We start from the raw sequence: 19,471 nt of genomic DNA on the forward strand, positions 1-19,471 counted from the left end.
CATGTTGATGAATCAACCACATTTCGACATTGAATAGATGTTCTATTTTCGACCTAACGATGTTCTGATGTACAGACCAAATAGTGAATGTTGATTCAACATTGAAAATTGATCTGACCATTACAACTAAAATAGACGTTGACTCGATGTCTCCTTGCTCTCTGGGTAGTGTTTATTTTAAGGCCACATGCAGCATAACAACTATCACAAGGACAGCTACACTTTTGAATTAAATCTTCTTTAAAATATGCTTCATAAGACACACGAATGCAGTTTAACGAGATGTGTGTTTTTATTCCTGATTGAACAGATTTGACTGCAGGTGAGATGATGTTTGGAGAATGAAAGAGGACGTGTCTGTCATCATTAATGAGTTTGGTTTGTTCTCTTCGTTAGATGGCAGCAGCGCACCAGAGAACATGAGAGAATCAGACACTGAAATTCAGCTCTGCGGCATCACAGTCATCAGAAGCAGCATCCGCATCCGAACTCAAACGCTGCTGTCATTTCCGAACCGAACCAGCGGAACACGCACACGCACGTGCGCGCGCGCAGGGAAGATCTGTGTTCATCCGGATCGAGACGAAATGAGCTGCTTTCGGATTCACGCGATCTTCATTCCGGGATTCTTCGTTCTCTTCGGATTTGAAGGTAGACATGACATTACATTCGTGATGCGCGTTTGTCAGAATATTAAACGTGATGTTTCAGTTCCAGCGGGATCCTTTATTTCTTCAGTCACATTAGCATGTTCGTGTTCATGGCGATATAAACAGAGCGTCATTTATGTTACTGTCATGTTTTAGAGCATACACTTATCTATTACTGATGGTCTCTTTTATAATACATTTCCACAAACGTGTTCTAGTTTGTTTTTATTTTATGCTGCGCTGGAGTTTGGTCATGTGCAAATCTCCTGCTTATTTTGTGCACATGACACCAGATTTATTAATGAAAATCTAATTTCCAGTTGTGATCTAAAGTGGCACAAACAACAGCATGTGAGCGAACAGGATTTTAATGTTGTTGTTGTTGGAGAGCCAGTGAGGCGCAGGTGCTGCAGAACTTCACCTGCATGTTTGTGATGATCAGTGATGCCACATGTGTCCTTGCAGGACCTTTGATCTTCCAACACACACACACACACACACACATACACACATATCTCTCTCTCTCTCTCTCTCTCTCTCTCTCTCTCTCTCTCTGATGCTTTCAAACAGATTCTCCTGTATCTCACTCAGAGCAGCTTTCATTGGTTCAGCTGATGATGATGTTGATGTCAGTAGAACTAAAGAGTTGAACCCGTATTTATTTGACTTTTTTAGTTCTGTTATAATGTCTCATTAAAAGAAACTGATGTATAGTTGTTTTGCAGTTTATATGTAATAAGGTGCTCTGAAGGTTTTTTTTTTTCTTCTGTCTAATGTTATTGATGAGGCTAGTACTTATGTCCATTAGTGGTATTGATTTGTTCTCAGAATAAAGAGGCCACTCATTAGGATGCACAGTAACTCTGGAACCCACAGACACTCAATTATCTCTCATTTAAATCACAGAAAAGCAAAGTTTAAAATCCTCTTGAGCAATGAAAATAAGTGAAATTACAGAAATGGGTTGAAGCAGTTCTAATGACGTTTCTTTTGATGAAAACGCATCAAGTTCCTATGAATTGGATGGTATTGTGTTATGTTTGCAAGTGTAGAATGGTCTACATGCACAACCAGATACAAATCCTGCGTTGCTCTGTTCTTCAGTCGGTGTGACTTGATAGAATGTGGATTAGACTCAAGCGCAACTGTAGAAACAGTGACCAGTGATAAATCACATCAAACCTTTGACTGTCTCTGTGTTCTGAATGGGCCAACAGGGGTCTCTGTTGCATCAGGTCAGGGGGTTTTAGCACAACTATCAAGAAGGCATTTTTATTCAACAACCGTCAAACCACCCTTAAAATTACCTCATATGTGCAATGCTCACACAATATGAAGGTTCTCCAGTCAATGAGTTTTACAGACCATCCTTGAACAATCAAAAGAAGGTTTGCTCACAGGAATAATGACTTACTTTGACACTTGGAGATATATGCTATCTATAGCAAATGAGTGCTTGAATTTGACTGAATATATAATACAGAATCAAATGTAGACACCATCTTCTGAGTTTGCCATAGAAATACCCATAATACAGTGGTTCTCAACCATTTTTATTCCTGCACACAATTAATTTAGTGGTTCCAGAGGTTGTTAGAGGTATTTAGCATTGTAATTAAGTTTGATTATTCTAACATAACTTATTTAAAAAAAGTTTGATTCCTCTTGTGACCCCTTTGGAAGTTTCCCCTAGTAGGCCCTGGCTCCCTGGTTGAGAGCCACTGCCATAATACATTAATTTAGTCAGCCTAATTAAATCAATTGATCAATCAGTGATAGAAGTCTGTTGCATTGGTGAATTCTAAATCATTTTGCTGATCTTATTAAAATCTTGTTCATTTGTTAAATGAATTGAGTTTGGCAGCACAAGGGTGTGTTTTATATTTCATCATTAATTTCTCTTAGGAGCTCCTTGACTGGAACTTTATCATGTTGAGACTGTAAGATGCTTGAGTGGTTTGATTCCTTCATTATCACGCCATGAGCTTTAGAAGAGACTAGACAAGACGTGATGCATGAACATTTAAACCCCTTCAGGTGTAGACATGCACAGAGAGACTGATTTCATTAATGGTCATGACTACTACAGTGTTAAAAAAAAAAGAGTTGTGTTTTTCTTTGTGATTTTTATTATTATTTTTATTTAGTCCATCACTGACTATGGTGTAGTGGTTTAGATCGAGAGTGGTGACTGATAGTCTTCAGGTTCAGATCCATGCAGTGATCTATGTGCTCATGCACCTGTCCCTGCAATCATTACTGTACGTTGCTTTGGATAAAAGAAAAATCTAAATGACACAGCAGTTAGAAGGGATACTGCGGTGTGAGTTTTTGACGGTGACATTACCGTCTGAGAAAAAATCGCGGTTAACCGGTTTTACGATTATTTGCAATTATTTGCAATTTTTCTTATTATACAACAGCACTGATGCAAAAATATACATATCATATCACAACTGAACGTCTTAGTGGATGTATTTCTGGGGGATATGTGGACGCTAAGGGCAGCCCTACAATAAGAAAACTTATAAATACACAAAAAATAAGCAGGAGGTAATAAGAGATGTAATAAGAGATGCTCCAATCTAGGGCAGGACACCGCTTATGCGCATCCTGAGCTCAGTGATGTGCTTCAGTGTAACCAGAGTGCTTCAAAAGTGCATAAATGTACGATTATTGTGGGTCAGCAAGGCATCCAACACCTTTTTCTTCTGCAACTATTTATTACAAATAAACTTGTTACAGCAGGCAATTTAAAGTCCGATAATGACAAAAATTGTAATTGATTGTTGAACGCGATGCATTTGTACAGAAGCAATGTGTTAAATAATGAGGATGATTTAAGGCGCAACTTTTCAAAGTTTACTCGCTGATAGTAACTGCTGTACACGTAACGCACCACGTGCTGTCAGCATGCTTAAACATTACAAAAAGTACAACATTACAGCATAAAACATTAAGCTTTGGTTTAAGTGTTTTTGTTTAACGTATATTTCCATTTTTCACAAAAAAAAATTCAGATCATACAGTAATTGGTCTGCAGTACTGCCACAGACCCCCTGTTGAAGACCTTTGGTTAAAAACATTACAGGACACTACAGTAACACCCACTGCAGGTCCCTCTGGAACATTTGAGTAACTAACCCTTGCATCTAATAGCTCGGCGTCGTTATATTGGAAAAAGGAGATTCAAGTCTACTAATATTAAAGGGGTCATGTCATGAGGAATCAAATTTTCCTTGATATTTTGACAGGTCACATTGTACTATAAAAACACAGTAAAATTTAGAGTTAAAAAAATTCCTCTCCAGCCTGCATTTATTGTTTCCACCTTGCAAAAATGACTAGTTTTTTAACTTGCCCCCTTACGTAGAATGTAGGAGTCATTTGAATAGCCCCGCCTCCACAATATATGTAATCGTCACTGTGAATTCAGAGAGAGCAAGGCTGAGGAATGCAACACTGGAAGTTGCACTAATGTTAGTGTAGTTTTCTTTTAACCAACAATACAGTGGCGTTTCCAGACTCATTCAAGTGTGGCATGAAGTGCAACGCAACATCCTTAAAAATAATAATAAAATAATAATAATAGTAATAAGATATGTACATTTTCAGGAATTTTTAATAGTCAAATGTTATTTAGTTAAATAATTAATTAATTGTTATTAAATGTTAATACTGCAAAAAAGGGGCCTGGGTATCTCAGCGAGTATTGACGCTGACTATCAAACCTGGAGTCACGAGTTCAAATCCAGGGCATGCTGAGTGACTCCAGCCAGGTCTCCTAAGCAACCAAAATGGCCCAGTTGCTAGGGAGGGTAGAGTCACATGGGGTAACCTCCTCGTGGTTGTGATTAGTGGTTCTCGCTCTCAATGGGGCGTGTGGTAAGTTGTGTGTGGATCGTGGAGAGTAGCATGAGCCTCCACATGCTGTGAGTCTCCGCGGTGTCATGCACAACGAGTCACGTGATAAGATGCACAGATTGACGGTCTCAGAAGCGGAGGCAACTGAGACTTGTCCTCCGCCACCCGGATTGAGGTGAGTAACCGCGCCACCACGAGGACCTACTAAGCAGTGGGAATTGGGCATTCCAAATTGGGAGAAAAGGGGATAAAATAAATAAATAAATAAATAAATACTGCAAAACTCCAAATAGCATGTATTGTTTCAATTTAAGTATATTTTTTCTGTGTTTATAGTAAAACTGCATAAATGGTTTGTAAACCGCTAATACGGTTACTGTACGGCATCATATCTATTTAAGTTTTTTAAAAACTTTGTTTAAGGCAGATAGTAAACAAGATATCCCCTAACCCTAACCCTATACACACATTAAAGCATCCTGTAAGAAAGTAGGGGCTGTCAACTGGGCTGAGAAACTAAATTTTAATTTTTACCTTAAATATGACCAAAATTTTAATTAAATTCTAATTTTGAAGTCAGCAGATTTTGTTGCCTTAGTCCACAAGTGTGCAATGTGCATAGAAAAAATAATAATTTTAGTTGGTTCAAGCTTTGTCAGGAAAGAGTTCAATTTAAAAATGTGTGTCCCAAGATTTAGGCTTTGCAAAGAAACTTTTATTGAAAGATGGAGCAGTATCATCTATATTAGACTCAACCGTAATACCGTTTATGAACTGAAATTTTTTTGGCCTAAACCAAAAATGCTGGAGACACTGTCCAAAAACCAAATTTTTTATTTTATTTTTTATATGTATTATATTGTATTTTTATTAGACTTTGGAATGTCTGTCTGTCTGTCTATCTATATACCTACCTATCTATCTGTCATCTACTGTGTGTGTGTGTGTGTGTGTGTGTGTGTGTGTGTGTGTATATATATATATATATATATATATATATATATACAGTACTCAGCATTAATCATTATGATGGTGCCATGGATGGCTGCCTCGGTGTGGAGCTCCTCAGTTCTTTTGTTGTTTTTGTTTGTTTGTCCTGTGTTTAGTAATCTTTTTCCAGTCAGTTTTAACAGAGACGAACTGCTGAACATTCGACTGCATATACCAGACAATCCTTTCCCGGATTTTGAATATTCAGACGTTTTGTTAGACATTTTAGTTGGAGGCGCGGCTTTGTTGTTCAGGAGACGCAGGGGAGGAAGACGAGCCGGTGCGCTGGTCAAACTCCATCAGCACGGATTTCGAACAGCGCTGCCGAGTATTCACTTAGCGAATCTCCGCTCTCTTCCTAACAAAATGGACGAACTACATCTCCTCACCCGCACAAACAAGGACTTTTCAACTTCTGCTGTCTTGTGCTTCACAAAAACCTGGCTGAGTGAAGCCATTCCGAACAGCGCGTTACATCTGCCGGGCTTCCAGCTGTTCAGAGCGGATCGCATCACAGAGTTAACGGGGAAAACGAGAGAAGCGGTGGAACATGCTTTTATATCAATGAATGTTGGTGTACAGATGTAACAACGTTAAAGAGGATGTACTGTCCTAATTTGAAAGTGCTCTTTATTAACTGTAAGCCTTTCTACTCCCCGCGGGAGTTTTCCTCGTTTATTCTGGTGAGTGTGAAATGCTTGTGTGAACACAGCGCTGCAACAGCTGGCTGATCAAATCACAGACACAGAACAACAATACCCGGACTTGGTTATTATTGTTCTTGGGGATTTTAACAAAGCAAATCTCACACGTGAACTGCCCAAATACAAACAGCACATCACATGCCCCTCCAGAGACAGGAACATACTGGATCATTGTTACACAACAATAAAGGATGCATATCGCTCTGTCCCTAGAGCAGCTTTGGGACTCTCTGATCACTGTCTGCTTCATCTTCTTCCAACCTACAGGCAGAAATTAAAATCAACCAAGCCAGTAGTAAGGACTGTAAAAAGATGGACCAATGAAGCAGAGCGGGAACTACAAGCCTGCTTCAATTGCACAGATTGGAGTGCTTTTGTGGTTGCAGCCACAGACCTGGACGAGCCCACAGATACTGTAACATCACATATCAGTTTCTGTGAGGATATGTGCATTCCTACTAAGACTTATTTAAAGTTCAACAACGACAAATCTTGGTTTACAGCAGAGCTCAGGCAGCTTCGTCAGGCCAAAGAGGATGCTTATGGGTTAGGGTTAATAATTAAAAACAAGTTTTCAGCTAACGACCCTGCATCAGTGTGGAGTGGCATGAAACAACTCACAAATTACAGGACTGCTGCCCCCAACCCTGTAGGGAACCAACAACTAGGCTGATGACCTGTATGTGTTCTACTACAGATTTGAAAGGCCCAATCTCACACCCCACACCCACTCTGACCTTCACTTCACACAAACACCAACACCTCTTGCAACCCCCCTCCTCCCCCCTCCTGCTACTCAACCTGCACTTAAGATCTGTGAAGATGATGTGAGCCGCGTCTTTCGGAAACAAAAGATGAGGAAGGCTTCAGGCCCAGATGGCATCTCAACAGCGTGTCTTTGATCCTGTGCTAACCAGATGGCCCCCCCATCTTCACACAGATATTCAATAGATCACTGGAGCAGTGTGAAGTCCCATGCTGCTTCAAACGCTCAATCATTATTCCTGTCCCAAAGAAACCAAAAATCACAGGACTTAATGACTACAGACCTGTCGCCCTGACGTCTGTGGTCATGAAATCATTTGAGAGACTGGTGTTGGCCCACCTGAAGAACATCATTGGACCCTTTCTAGATCCCCTTAAATTTGCAAAAAGAGGAAAAAGGTCTGTGGATGATGCAGTCAACATAGGATTGCATCATATCCTGCAACATCTGGACAGACCAGGGACATATGCAAGGATCCTTTTTGTGGACTTCAGTTCAGCTTTCAACACCATCATCCCAGCTATACTCCAGAATAAATTACACCAACTCTCTGTTAGGGGCAGTGGTAGCTCAGCGGTTAAGGCTCTGGGTTACTGATCAGAAGGTCGGGGGTTCAAGCCCCAGCACCGCCAAGATGCCACTGTTGGGCCCTTGAGCGAGGCCCTTGACCCTATCTGCTCCAGGGGCGCCGTATCATGGCTGACCCTGCACTCTGACCCCAGCCTAGCTGGGATATGTGAAAAAAAAAAGAAGAATTTCACTGTATATGTGCAAATGTATAATGTGTGATAAATAAAGATAATTATTATTATTATTATAATTATAAAATTATAATTATAATTATAATTAATTAATTATTATAATTATGTTCCCACGTCTATCTGTCAGTGGATTACCAGCTTTCTGACAGACAGGCAGCAGCTTGTGAGACAGGGAAAACTCACTTCCAGCACCTGTACAATCAGCACTGGTGCGCCCCAGGGATGTGTGCTCTCCCCACTACTCTTCTCCCTCTACACCAATGACTGCATCTCCAAGGACCCCTCTGTCAAGCTCCTGAAGTTTGCAGATGACACCACTGTCATCGGCCTCATCCGAGATGACGATGAGTCTGCATACAGAAGGGAGGTTGAACAGCTGGCTGTCTGGGGCAGTCAAAACAACCTTGAGCTGAACACGCTCAAAATGGTTTAGATCATTGTGGACTTTAGGAGGAACACCCCAACACTGTCCCCCCTCACCACTCTAAACAGCACTGTGGCAGCAGTGGAGTCATTCAGGTTCCTGGGCACTACCATCTCACAGGACCTGAAGTGGGAGACCCATTGACTCCATTGTGAAAAAGGCCCAGCAGAGGTTGTACTTCCTTTGCCAGCTGAGGAAATTCAACCTGCCACAGGCGCTGCTGATACAGTTTTACTCAGCAGTCATTGTGCTGTGTTAATTTGATGTTATTGTAAATTGGTACTGTCTCATCACTGTCACGACTGCTATGTTGATCGGAACTGCACCCAAGAATTTCACACACCATTGCACTTGTGTATATGGCTGTGTGACAATAAAGTGATTTGATTTGATTTGAGTCTGTCCTCTGCACTTCAATAACTGTCTGGTTTGGTTCAGCTACGAAATCAGTCATCAGAAGATTACAAAGGACAGTTCGGACTGCTGAGAGGACACTTCCAGAGTGAGGAAAAAGGCTGGAAAAATCACTCTGGACCCCACTCACCCTGCCCACTACCTTTTTGAAATGTTGCCTTCTGGCCGACGCTTCAGTACAGGAACAGTTTTTGTCCTTCAGGCTATCCATCTCATGAACAGTTAAATTGCCCCATTGAGCAATAACTATGTGCAATACACAGTTTAGTCTTTTTTATATTTATCCAACACATCCAACCTCTTCTGCCATTTAATTCCTCTGAAAAAAAAACAAAAAAACATTTGCACTGTACATAACAGATTGTATTAGATTTGCACTACCCATGTGTATGTGTGTATGTATGTATGTATGTGTGTGTCTGTATGTATGTGTATAATTAGTTTTATTTTTTATTTTTTATTATTATCTATGTCTTGCTGCTGTTTTTGTATTGTTTTTGTATTGTTGTACACTGGAAGCTTCTGTCACCAAGACAAATTCCTTGTATGTGTAAGCATACTTGGCAATAAAGCTCATTCTGATTCTGATTAATGAGTACACCCCCTTTGAAAATTAAGATTTTTAACTAATTCTCAGTGAACACCAGAACAATTAGCGGAATTTTGACAAAACTGAGTTTTATTAAACATTTGTTTTATTTTGAACATAAAAGGTTGGTCACCAAAATAATACATTTTATTCAAATGAGGTGTCGCAAAAATGAATACACCCTACAACAAATTCCACCAAATCTAATAATTTGTATGGCCTCCATGATTTTTCAGAACAGCACCAACTCTTCTAGGCATAGAGTGAACAAGTTGGCGACATACTGCCATGTCTATTTTTCTCCATTCTTGGAGAATGAGCTCTTTCAGAGCCTGGATGCTGGATGGAGAATGATGCTCAACCTGTCTTTTCAGAACTCCCCACAGGTGTTCTATTGGGTTGAGGTCGGGTGACACGCTTGGCCACTGAATCACTTTTACCCTGTTCTTCCTCAGAAATGCAGCAGTGGCTTTGGATGTAAGCTTTGGTTCATTATCGTGATGAAAGAGTGCTCGGCGACCCAGGGCGCGGAGAGATGGTAGCATCTTCTCTTTCAGTATTTTGCAGTGCATCTCTGAATTCATGATGCCATCAATTAAGTGCAATTCCCCGACACCTGCAGCACTCATACAACCCCACAGAAGAACACTGCCACCTCCATGTTTTACTGTGGGTAGCACGCATTTTTCATTGTACTCTTTGCCCTTGCGACGCCATACAGTTTGGATGCCATCAGTTCCAAAAAGATTTACCTTTGTCTCAAATGGCTTCATATGATCACTATCCTTAAATAAAAGACAAAAAATGCATGATCAGTCATATTTTCAAAATCAATGCCAAAATTTCACAGATTCTGCCGGGGTATGCAAACGTTTGAGCACAACTGTATATATATATAGAGAGAGAGGTGGGTAGAGTAGCCAAAAACTGTACTCAAGTAAAGTACAATTACTTAAAAAAATAATTACTCAAGTAGAAGTAAAAGTTCTAACATAAATAATGAGTAAGAGTAAGAAAGTATCCAATTAAAAGAGTACTCAAGTAGTGAGTAACTCGTTACTTTCACAAATGACATAATAGTCGTTTACTCCGCTATATTACATTACATATTACACATTTAACATGTATTACAGAATTATTATTAATGGAAATTCTGTCATCATTCACCATCATTTTGTTCCAAACCCGTATGAATTTCTTCCATGCAACACAACAAGGAGATATTAGGCAGAATGTTTGCCTGAGTCATTATTTACTTTCAGTGAATGTTTTTTTTTTTTTGTTTTTTTTTTCTCCATATTTTGAAAGTGAATGGTGACTGAGACTGTCAGTTCTGTCTAACATATTTTGTGTTCCACATAATACAAAGGGTCACACAGGTTTGGAACACACGAGGGTAGGGAAATGATGACAAAATATAAAATTATGGCTGAGCTATCACTTTAAAGGGATAGTTCACCCAAAAATGAAAATTCTTTCATCATTTACTCACCCTCATGCCATCCCAGATGTGTATGACTTTCTTTCTTCTGCAGAACACAAATGAAGATTTTTAGAAGAATATTTCAGCTCTGTAAGCCAAAATGTTGATGCTCCAAAAAGCACATAAAGGCAGCATAAAAGTAATCCTTAAGACTCCATTAGTTAAGTTCCTATCTTCAGAAGTGATATGATAGGTGTGGGTGAGAAACAGATCAATATTTGTCATTTTTTGCTAGACATTCTTCTCCCTGCCCAGCAGGGGGCGGTATGCAGAGAAGAATGTGAATCACCAAAAACACAAGAAGAAGAATGTGAAAGTGATCTGTTTCTCTGTTTCTCATCCACACATTCTCATATCACATCGCTTCTGAAGATACTGATTTAATCACTGGAGTCTTATGGATTACTTTTATGCTGACTTATGTGATTTTGTTTAGCTTTAAAATGTTGCCACACATTCACTTGCATTGCATGGACCTACAGAGCTGAGGAATTCTTCTAAAAAAACCTTCTTTTGAGTTCAGCAGATAAAAGAAAGTCATACACATCTGGGATGACACGAGGGTGAGTAAATGATGAGAATTGTAATTTTTGGGTGAACTGTCCCTTTAAGGGCTCTTGTCAGACCTGGATGAATTTGTCAATAAGAAGAGAGTTTTGGGAACATTTCTAGTAATTATTATGGTGAAAACGTGAAAATGTCCCACAAGGACATTATATATAATCAGGGTTTCCGCGGGTCTTAAAAAGGTCTTAAAAAGTCTTAATTCGCCCTTCCGCAAAATAAGGCTTTAAAAAGGTCTTAAATCAGAGCAACAAGTCTTTAATTCATAAGGTCATAGCATTAAATGTTGTATAAGGGATTGTTTTCTCATTGCGTTTAAGTAGAGTGACCAGACGTCCTGTTTTGAAGAGGTGTGTCCCGGTGTCCCGACAGTTCTCTAAACATTATAGTTATGTCCTGGTTTCAGCTGGCAGGCTCACTGATTTTTTTTCTACTTTCATTTGATGTACTCATTTTCCTTCTTGCCATTGTCTTTGGTATCGTTTGCAGAGAAGAGAAGCAATTTCAAAGCGTTGCACATTGATTTGACAATACTTTCATTCTAGTCTTTCTGCAAATCTGCTGAAATGTATCTGGATACCATGGCAATGATGTCATACGCTTGGCGCACACTCTTTGTCATCCTGTCATTCAGCAAAAATAGAAATGCACCAATAAAACATGTTTTTTCAACAAAGAGCTGAAAGAAGCTGATCCATTTGTTCGTGCAGCACGTGAATATGTAAGCAAGTATTTTCCTGTAATGTTCATTTCCCCACGAGCACGGAGGTAAATCAGACAATGTCACATTTAGACAGCTCAATGTACTCTTATTTACGCAAATCATACTGTTCAAAAGTTTGCACCCCTTGGTTCTTCTTATGTTGCCTTCTTGAGCATCAATAATTGTTTGCACCTTTTGTAATAGTTGTGAATTAGTCCCTCAATTATCTAGACCTCATATATAGCCACTGTTGGGAAGAACTCAAATGTGCAGAAGATGCTGAGAAACCAAATAATTTTACTGTAGTTGGGTTTTTTCTTAAGAAAAGTGGACATCGTCACTGCTCAGGACAAAGCAGGGTTTCATGAACAATTATTACACAAACAGTCATTGATCATCGAGAAAGCAACACACCATATTAGAAACCATGTGTGTAAATTCAATTGCTATTTTGTCGTGTGGAATATATGTGAGGATGTGTTATGTCAAATAGCTTCTTCGGGGCAGTACTAAATAAAAATAAAATGCAATTTTTATGATCCCTCATTTTTTTATGACCCCCCCCCCCCAAACACACACACATTGATTCCTTAAATTTTCTTTAGTTGGTCTTAAAAAGGTCTTTAAAAAAGTCTTAAATTTAGCTTCATAAACCTACAGAAACCCTGATAATGCTGAAATATAAACTAAAGCAAGATCATGCTTTATTAATGCCTACTTTCACTATTTCATAGCATTTAAAGTCCTGTGTGGATTCTTATTTCAGTGTAGTTACAGTTTTCAGTGTCAAAAGAATTTAGATCATTAGTTCTGTACAGCAGTACCGCCACTATCTAAATGCAGAGTACACAGCCTAGTGCGTAGGGCACCAACCCCGGTCGAGAAACACTCGCTGCGTCTGGAACTGCCCCCTGTCCACCATATATTGCACTATTTCTGGTGTCCGCCATTTTGTAGGAGTGTCTGATTTCTGAGTGAGCCACTCGTTCCCTCCTTTTGTTCCCTCATTCTTACCCACAATGCACTCTAATTTCGAGTGTACATTTGATGTACACAAGTCTGTACGTCAGCGTCCGAATTCACTCACTCATTTCGTTCACTCACTGCTGTGATATTGTGCACTAACTGCCATGCACTTTGTAAGAATTTGTAAATGAGTGAACAAGTGAACGATTTCAGACACAGCCACTCTTTTCACCGTACGATCGCCTCATGCCCACCCCTCGCTGTGCAGGTGCAGAAATGCTGTCTGTTCGCGCTCCAGTTGTCAATCGCGTGAATGGCAGAGCAAAAGGCATTTACACTTAACTTGGATGTTTACATGGATTTATACAGTTAAACCACCCGAAGTAGCTGCAATAGATTCCAGTAAATGCATAAATGCGGGACGCGGGACAATAAGCACTGATATATTGCTGCACTGATTTCATGTCATAAGAGCCCAGTTACATTATCACCCTCAATATGACCATCACATTACACAGAAAATCCCACGTTAGAGCCAAAACTTACCTCGACGTGCTGCCTTAAGTTGAAGCTGTGATTGAAATATCAGCTTGTCTTGTTGTTAAATTAAGGCATTGCATGATGAAACTATTCTTTTATTTTTCACAGTGTGGAGCAAGAAAGTGTTTTACTTTGAAGAGTTTGATGCTGCAGCAGTGATTGAGTGACAGTCTGTGACAGTGCGCAGCTGTGTGAACTTCCGCTCTCATAAAAGTCCCATTCAGTAATCTCTCAATAAACTACACATTAACTAAAATTAAACCCAGTAATGTAACGACAGGAACGCCACCCATTGTAAAGTAAAAGTAAAAAAAAAATTTCATTAGAAGTTTACTTGAGTGAGATTTTAAAGTACCCACTTTTAACCCTACTCTAAAAGTAAACTTTTTTTTTTTTTTTGTTCAAAAAATTACTCAAGTGAATGTAATGGAGTAAATGTAGCGCATTATTACCCACCTCTGTATATATATATATATATATATATATATATATATATATATATATATATATATATATATATACTGTATATACGTACTACATATAGATCTATATACCATAAATATAAACTGACTTTTGCCTAACATAAGTAAATATTTACCATACAAAGTGCTAATAAGTTACTTATGAAAACACAACAAAGAGCAAAATCATACTTTGCTATTCTAATAGTTTTTTTGTATCTGTCCATCATCCATGTTGTCAATATTGTTGTGAGTGGGGCACAATAAACTTGAGTTTATCTGTGACAGTTCACTCACTGGTCCAGTTTCAGATGAAAGATGAGCCCGCGAGTTGAATTGGACTCGTGTTAGTACTGCTGATTTAGAGTGCGGCTTGTGTCGAACGGTAGGTGGGGATATTTTAATGTGATATGTGATGGTGGCTCAAGCTAACAGCCTCACAGCTTCTGGATATGCGCGGAAAAACACTCTTTATTAATGCGCTGATATTCAAGAGAGAGATCGCTTCATTACTTTTGGGAATGTAGACTTTAATAGGCAACTAGCTAACGTAAATACTAACAGAATGTGCATTTGCATTTTAAATTTCACCACGGTGTGCTTCCATAAACTCCACTGAGTGTTTTTGTGCTGGTTCATTTGGACACACACATACACATACTGTACAGATGCATGTCTCAATTATAAGCACAAATCTTGTTACCATCAATATATATTTCAACATTAGCTGCTGTTTACATCTTTCCATATAAAACGCTGCTTTTTCTTCATGTCAGTGTCTCTGTTACTTGATTTTAAAATTAACAGTTTTTGTTCAGCTTTTCGGCCAAGATCTTTGGCTTTTTTTCTCTTATTTTTGGTTGAAAATTTTTGGCATCCGAAATTTTGGTGCATCCGTACACGTAAGTAGCTATTCAATCAAGGGAGTCCCTCGACCAGCAAATCGGTCACACGGGGGAATCCCCACCCGGTGTAGGCTACATCTTGTTTTTGTATCTTGGATACGTATTAATGTGGAGAGACGGGAATCCCACGAACCCACCGTCTTTTATGACTCTCTTTACAAATGAATACAGATTTATTAAACTTTCACTTTCACAGCTTGTGTTAGTCTGGACTATTTTTTACTTTACATAGCATTATTTTATCACCAAATCTTGTAAAGTATTGGAGAAGCAACAGTTCAGACTTTATTCATTAATTCATTTGAACAACTGTTATAATTTGATTGGGTGTTTCACATTTATTGGGACAGCAATCAATTATTGTCTGGAATGAGAGCTTTTAGGGAATTTTGTAAATCGCTCGCATGATTTCATTCTTTATTTTTTGGAAAATACAGTTCCACACGTGTAATGGTGGGAGGGTGTTTGCTCTGCAAAGATATTAGCCAATCAGAACAGTGGGCGTGTCTTAAAACTGTAGTACAAATAAAATGAAGCATTTCAGACAGTGGGCTAAACACAGGGTAGAAAAAGGTCATGTTATGGCTGTTTTTTTGTGCAAGAAAACTTTACCAACATTATAAGTGAACCACAAGGAATAACAATTTTTTAAAAATCCATGAAATGACCCTTTTAACTAATACTTTCACTCAGTAAACTTCCTCTCAGTTAAAGTGTCTCCTCTCAGAAGAATGTGAAGAAAAAAGATGACAACCGCATCCTCATCTGCATAATTCTCTATTAAAACATTCAGTTGTTTTTGTGGAACTTATCAAAAATCACAAATCATAATGGAATATTTAAAGTGAAACATTCAGTCATAGACTGATTTACTCCTGTGGCTCCATTTGCATGCTGTTTGGAGCTGTAGAGCTGCAGTCATTATCCATTCTAGTCAAGCAACATTTGCTTTTGATGTGTGCAGAATAGAACCGGCGGGAAATGAATTCTAATTCCATTTGGCTCGATGTTTATTGACTTTCTACACAGCTCCTGTAAAGAGCTTGAGGAAGGACAGAGGTTAGATATCCCACTCTAACTCATTATGTGTCTGCACACGTGATCTGTACAGTAAATTATTGTTAATTGCTGGAAATTGTTATTCACGTCTTAGTTAGTTTGAGTGCACGTAAGTTTCTCTCTTACTAAAGAATGATTCTGCCACATATTTTTAATGCAGTATTCACATTTTTTAGATATTCTGTTCAAATTACTGCTGTGCGTTTTGTTGTTGTTTTTTAACACTATTCATTTTAATTGTAGATAAACAATAAGAAACAATTGAATAGTGAGTACTTTGAGTAGTACTCATAATAACATATTGAGTAGTGTTTTGATCTGATGGATCTGATTTCTCCCCTCATCATTCGTCTCATGAAAAGGTTATATCCATACATCACATCTGAAAATAACTAAACCAATAGGAACTAGACAAACCCAGTGATGGTGTTGTTGGATCTGCGTGACTTATAATACTCTCGTTTATCATTATTTATAAATCCCAACCTCTCTAATGTTTTTTTTCTTTTTTTTTTTTGACAGGTAGAATATTAAAACTTTCACTTTTTTTATCTCCCTGTAAGAACTGATTATTATCCCTTCTCGCTCTTAATTTAATGACTCAAATGTTTTTATATCACACTGTCAAACAGAGGAGCTGCTTCTGTTGTTAAAAATATTTTCTGGAGATGGTTGCAGGTTTTACTGTGAAATGCTGAATGAACTTGGCATATGTCAGTGTGTTTTATGTGCTTCTCTGAGAGCAACTGCTCAGAAAATCTGTCTGTAGTTTGATCTTCTGCAGCTGTGATGAAGAAACTTTCAGTTTATCTGCTGAGCTGATGGGTTAGGAAGAAGGGTTAGGGTTAGGGTTTTATTTCACACTTATCACATGACTTTTGTTTGTGCAGTGAATCAGAAGCAGTGAACAGTGATGATTGGACAGTGATGGGTGACAGTAGGGTTAGAGTTAGGGCTGCTCATTCCTTTGCTCCACTCTAACAGGTTCCACTCTTGTGGTTGATCCTGCACTAAATGTTGAACATGTCTTTGTTGATTTGCTCCCACACAAGAGCATCAGTGCATTCAGACACTCATGTTGGGTGATGTGGTTCTGATTCATCTCAAAGGTGTTTAGTAGGGTTCAGCTCTGGACACTCCAGTTCTTCCACACCATAATTTCTACATGGATCTCAGTGTCTTGCTGGAACACAAAAGGGTCTCCGGAAACGTTTGCTACAAAGATAGAAACACTACATTTTCTAACCCAAAACTGCAGCAGGTCTCGACTCATCATCAAGGTCCCTGTGTAGTTGGTTTCCAAGAAAACAAAAATCCTGACATTTACATATCACACAACTTAACATCAGAGGACAGATGTGGTTGTCATGGCAACCAGTTAAAATACAGTGCCGTGAGGGAGGACACTTGTAGGCCTGTTGTACACACGAGGGCTCTTCAGCCAAATGATCCAAATGTCAGTTCAAACATTACAAGTAATTATGGGATCACTGCAGTTACATCTTAGCAAGCCTTACAACATGAAAAACAAAATCAAACACATTTAATATTGTTTATTAATTATTCTCATAATCAGGTGTATTCTGTTCTTGAAAATGTGTTAATATCTGTCCATATATGTCTTGCTTTCAATATTTCATAGCCTCAACTAATAAATCATATGAGTTTTGATGTATACAAATAATAATTTGCTTTTATTTGTACTTTCAAATTAGGAAAACTTAAGAAGAAAAAGTCCAGGACTGTGTCTCAGTCTGCTTACTAGTTCCCTAAGTTGTGATTCAGTATATCATATAAATGAATTCAGGGCAGTACTGCCGCTCCCTATATGCATATTACGTATTATGTGTAGGGCACCAACTCCCTAGGATGGCATCAGAAACCCAACCAGCTGCCCTTACTCGCATGTTATACATTATTCAAGGACCCGGAACACAGTCGATTGCCTCGCGCTCGCACTTTCAGCCCTGATTCAGGGCCTCGATCGACCAAACATCAGGGGCCGGTTGCACCAGCTGGACGTAAAAAAGTTGGGTGTAAGCTCTACGCTGGGCTTGGCTACATCCAGCCTTGTGATAAATATTTACACCTAAAACTATGACTAGGCGCATCCACGCCCAGCGTAGATGATGCGCGTCCACGCTGACACATTCTACCGCAGTGATAATTGCCACAGCATTCACGTTGCTATGGTTACAAACTTAAATTTACTGGCGAATGGATTAAAAATGACTGTGGAGCTGAAAAACGAAAATGTAATTACTCTGACTGTGAAACAAGAAAAATTCTCAAACTTTAAACAAAGTATATGCATATATTAGTATGCAAACAAAACAATGCCATAACTAATAAAAAAAAACAAGACCTCTGGCAGATAATATTAGCGGCAGTCAATGAAGCAGAGGGTGGATTAGGAAGTCGGACAGTCGACGAAGTGAAGAAAAAATGGAAAGCCTTCTTCAGGCAGCCAGGAGAGACTCTAGCCTGCTCAAAAAACCCCGGCAGGTGGGGACCCCCTCCTAAAATCTCGCCTTACAGCACTATCATCATGGATGTGTTTGGAGATGACTCGTCAGCTTTCAACAGGCTAAGAGGCTGTGACACTAGTGTCAGCTATATAGGCCTAATGGAAGAAAAGCAAGTTGAAGCTGAAGGGGACTCAAGTTTTTCTTCCACATCAAATGCAAGTTCGTTAGACACCAGTCATAAAGGTAACATGGCCTCTTAAAAATAGTAGGCTAATAAATAATAATAGTAATGAACCTGTTTCCACTGGATGTACGGAGTAGCCTACACAAATATCTGAAGCAAGTTTTATTTTAATGAAGATGCATCTCTTGCAAAGAATCCCAACTCACCTTCAGCACCGCAGACAGCTCCGAAAAACACGGCAACTGTACATGCTTGAAGGACAAGAGATCCGGATCTCCAATCTGTGTTAGAAAATTATGAGAGTGGAGATGGAGACGGAGAAGTTAAGGGTGGAAAAGTAGAGCTTGAGCTCGAGAAACGGAAATGTGCCTCAGAAATCCAGCTATTACAGCGAAGGGCCAGCTACACAATCGAGAATGACTTTGTTTTTATGAATAAACAATCCCATACACCCCATTAATCTAAATAAATATACTGTAAATCCCTGAATAAACACAGTTTAATCAATAAATAATTTATTTACAAGCTGGCTACAGAAATAATATTCATCACATTAAGAATAAAAACATTATGTCAGCAATCGTTTTGCACAGCATGACTTTATTCACTTTGCTTATGATTTGCGACAATACAAAAATGTGAAATGTTGATGTAACAGAATTATTAAAGATGATATTTCTCTTGCATACAGCTACAATTCTTATTACAATTCTTTTATAGGCTGATCAGCTGAATTATATTGCCTCTGATGAGATGAGCCGTCACATCCTCCTCTGCGACTTGTTCTCTGAAATGTTCCACCTCTCCCTCCACTGGTCCCAAATCCTCCATTGGGAGAGGCACCCTCTTGGCTATGCAAATGTTGTGCAGCAGAGCTGCTGCTCACATGATGGTGCATGCTCTCTCTGGCTCCATCCTGATATCACTGTGCAAGCAGTGGAATCTAAAAAAAAGTCATTAGTATGCCTATATGCAG

The 19,471-nt window shown here is 39.0% G+C and overlaps 1 protein-coding gene across 1 annotated transcript in view; it reads left to right on the forward strand.

The window, feature by feature from the left end:
• The first annotated feature begins 529 nt into the window (after window positions 1-529).
• lsamp (limbic system associated membrane protein) overlaps window positions 530-19,471 on the forward strand; it is a 301,791-nt gene continuing 282,849 nt past the window's right edge. Inside the window, exon 1 of the mRNA XM_051680097.1 lies at window positions 530-651. Coding sequence (XP_051536057.1) covers window positions 588-651 — 64 coding nt within the window. The 5' untranslated portion in view covers window positions 530-587. The remainder of the gene's footprint in view (window positions 652-19,471) is intronic.

The sequence above is a fragment of the Myxocyprinus asiaticus genome, chromosome 39 (genome assembly GCF_019703515.2).
Source record: "Myxocyprinus asiaticus isolate MX2 ecotype Aquarium Trade chromosome 39, UBuf_Myxa_2, whole genome shotgun sequence".
NCBI lineage: Eukaryota > Metazoa > Chordata > Actinopteri > Cypriniformes > Catostomidae > Myxocyprinus > Myxocyprinus asiaticus.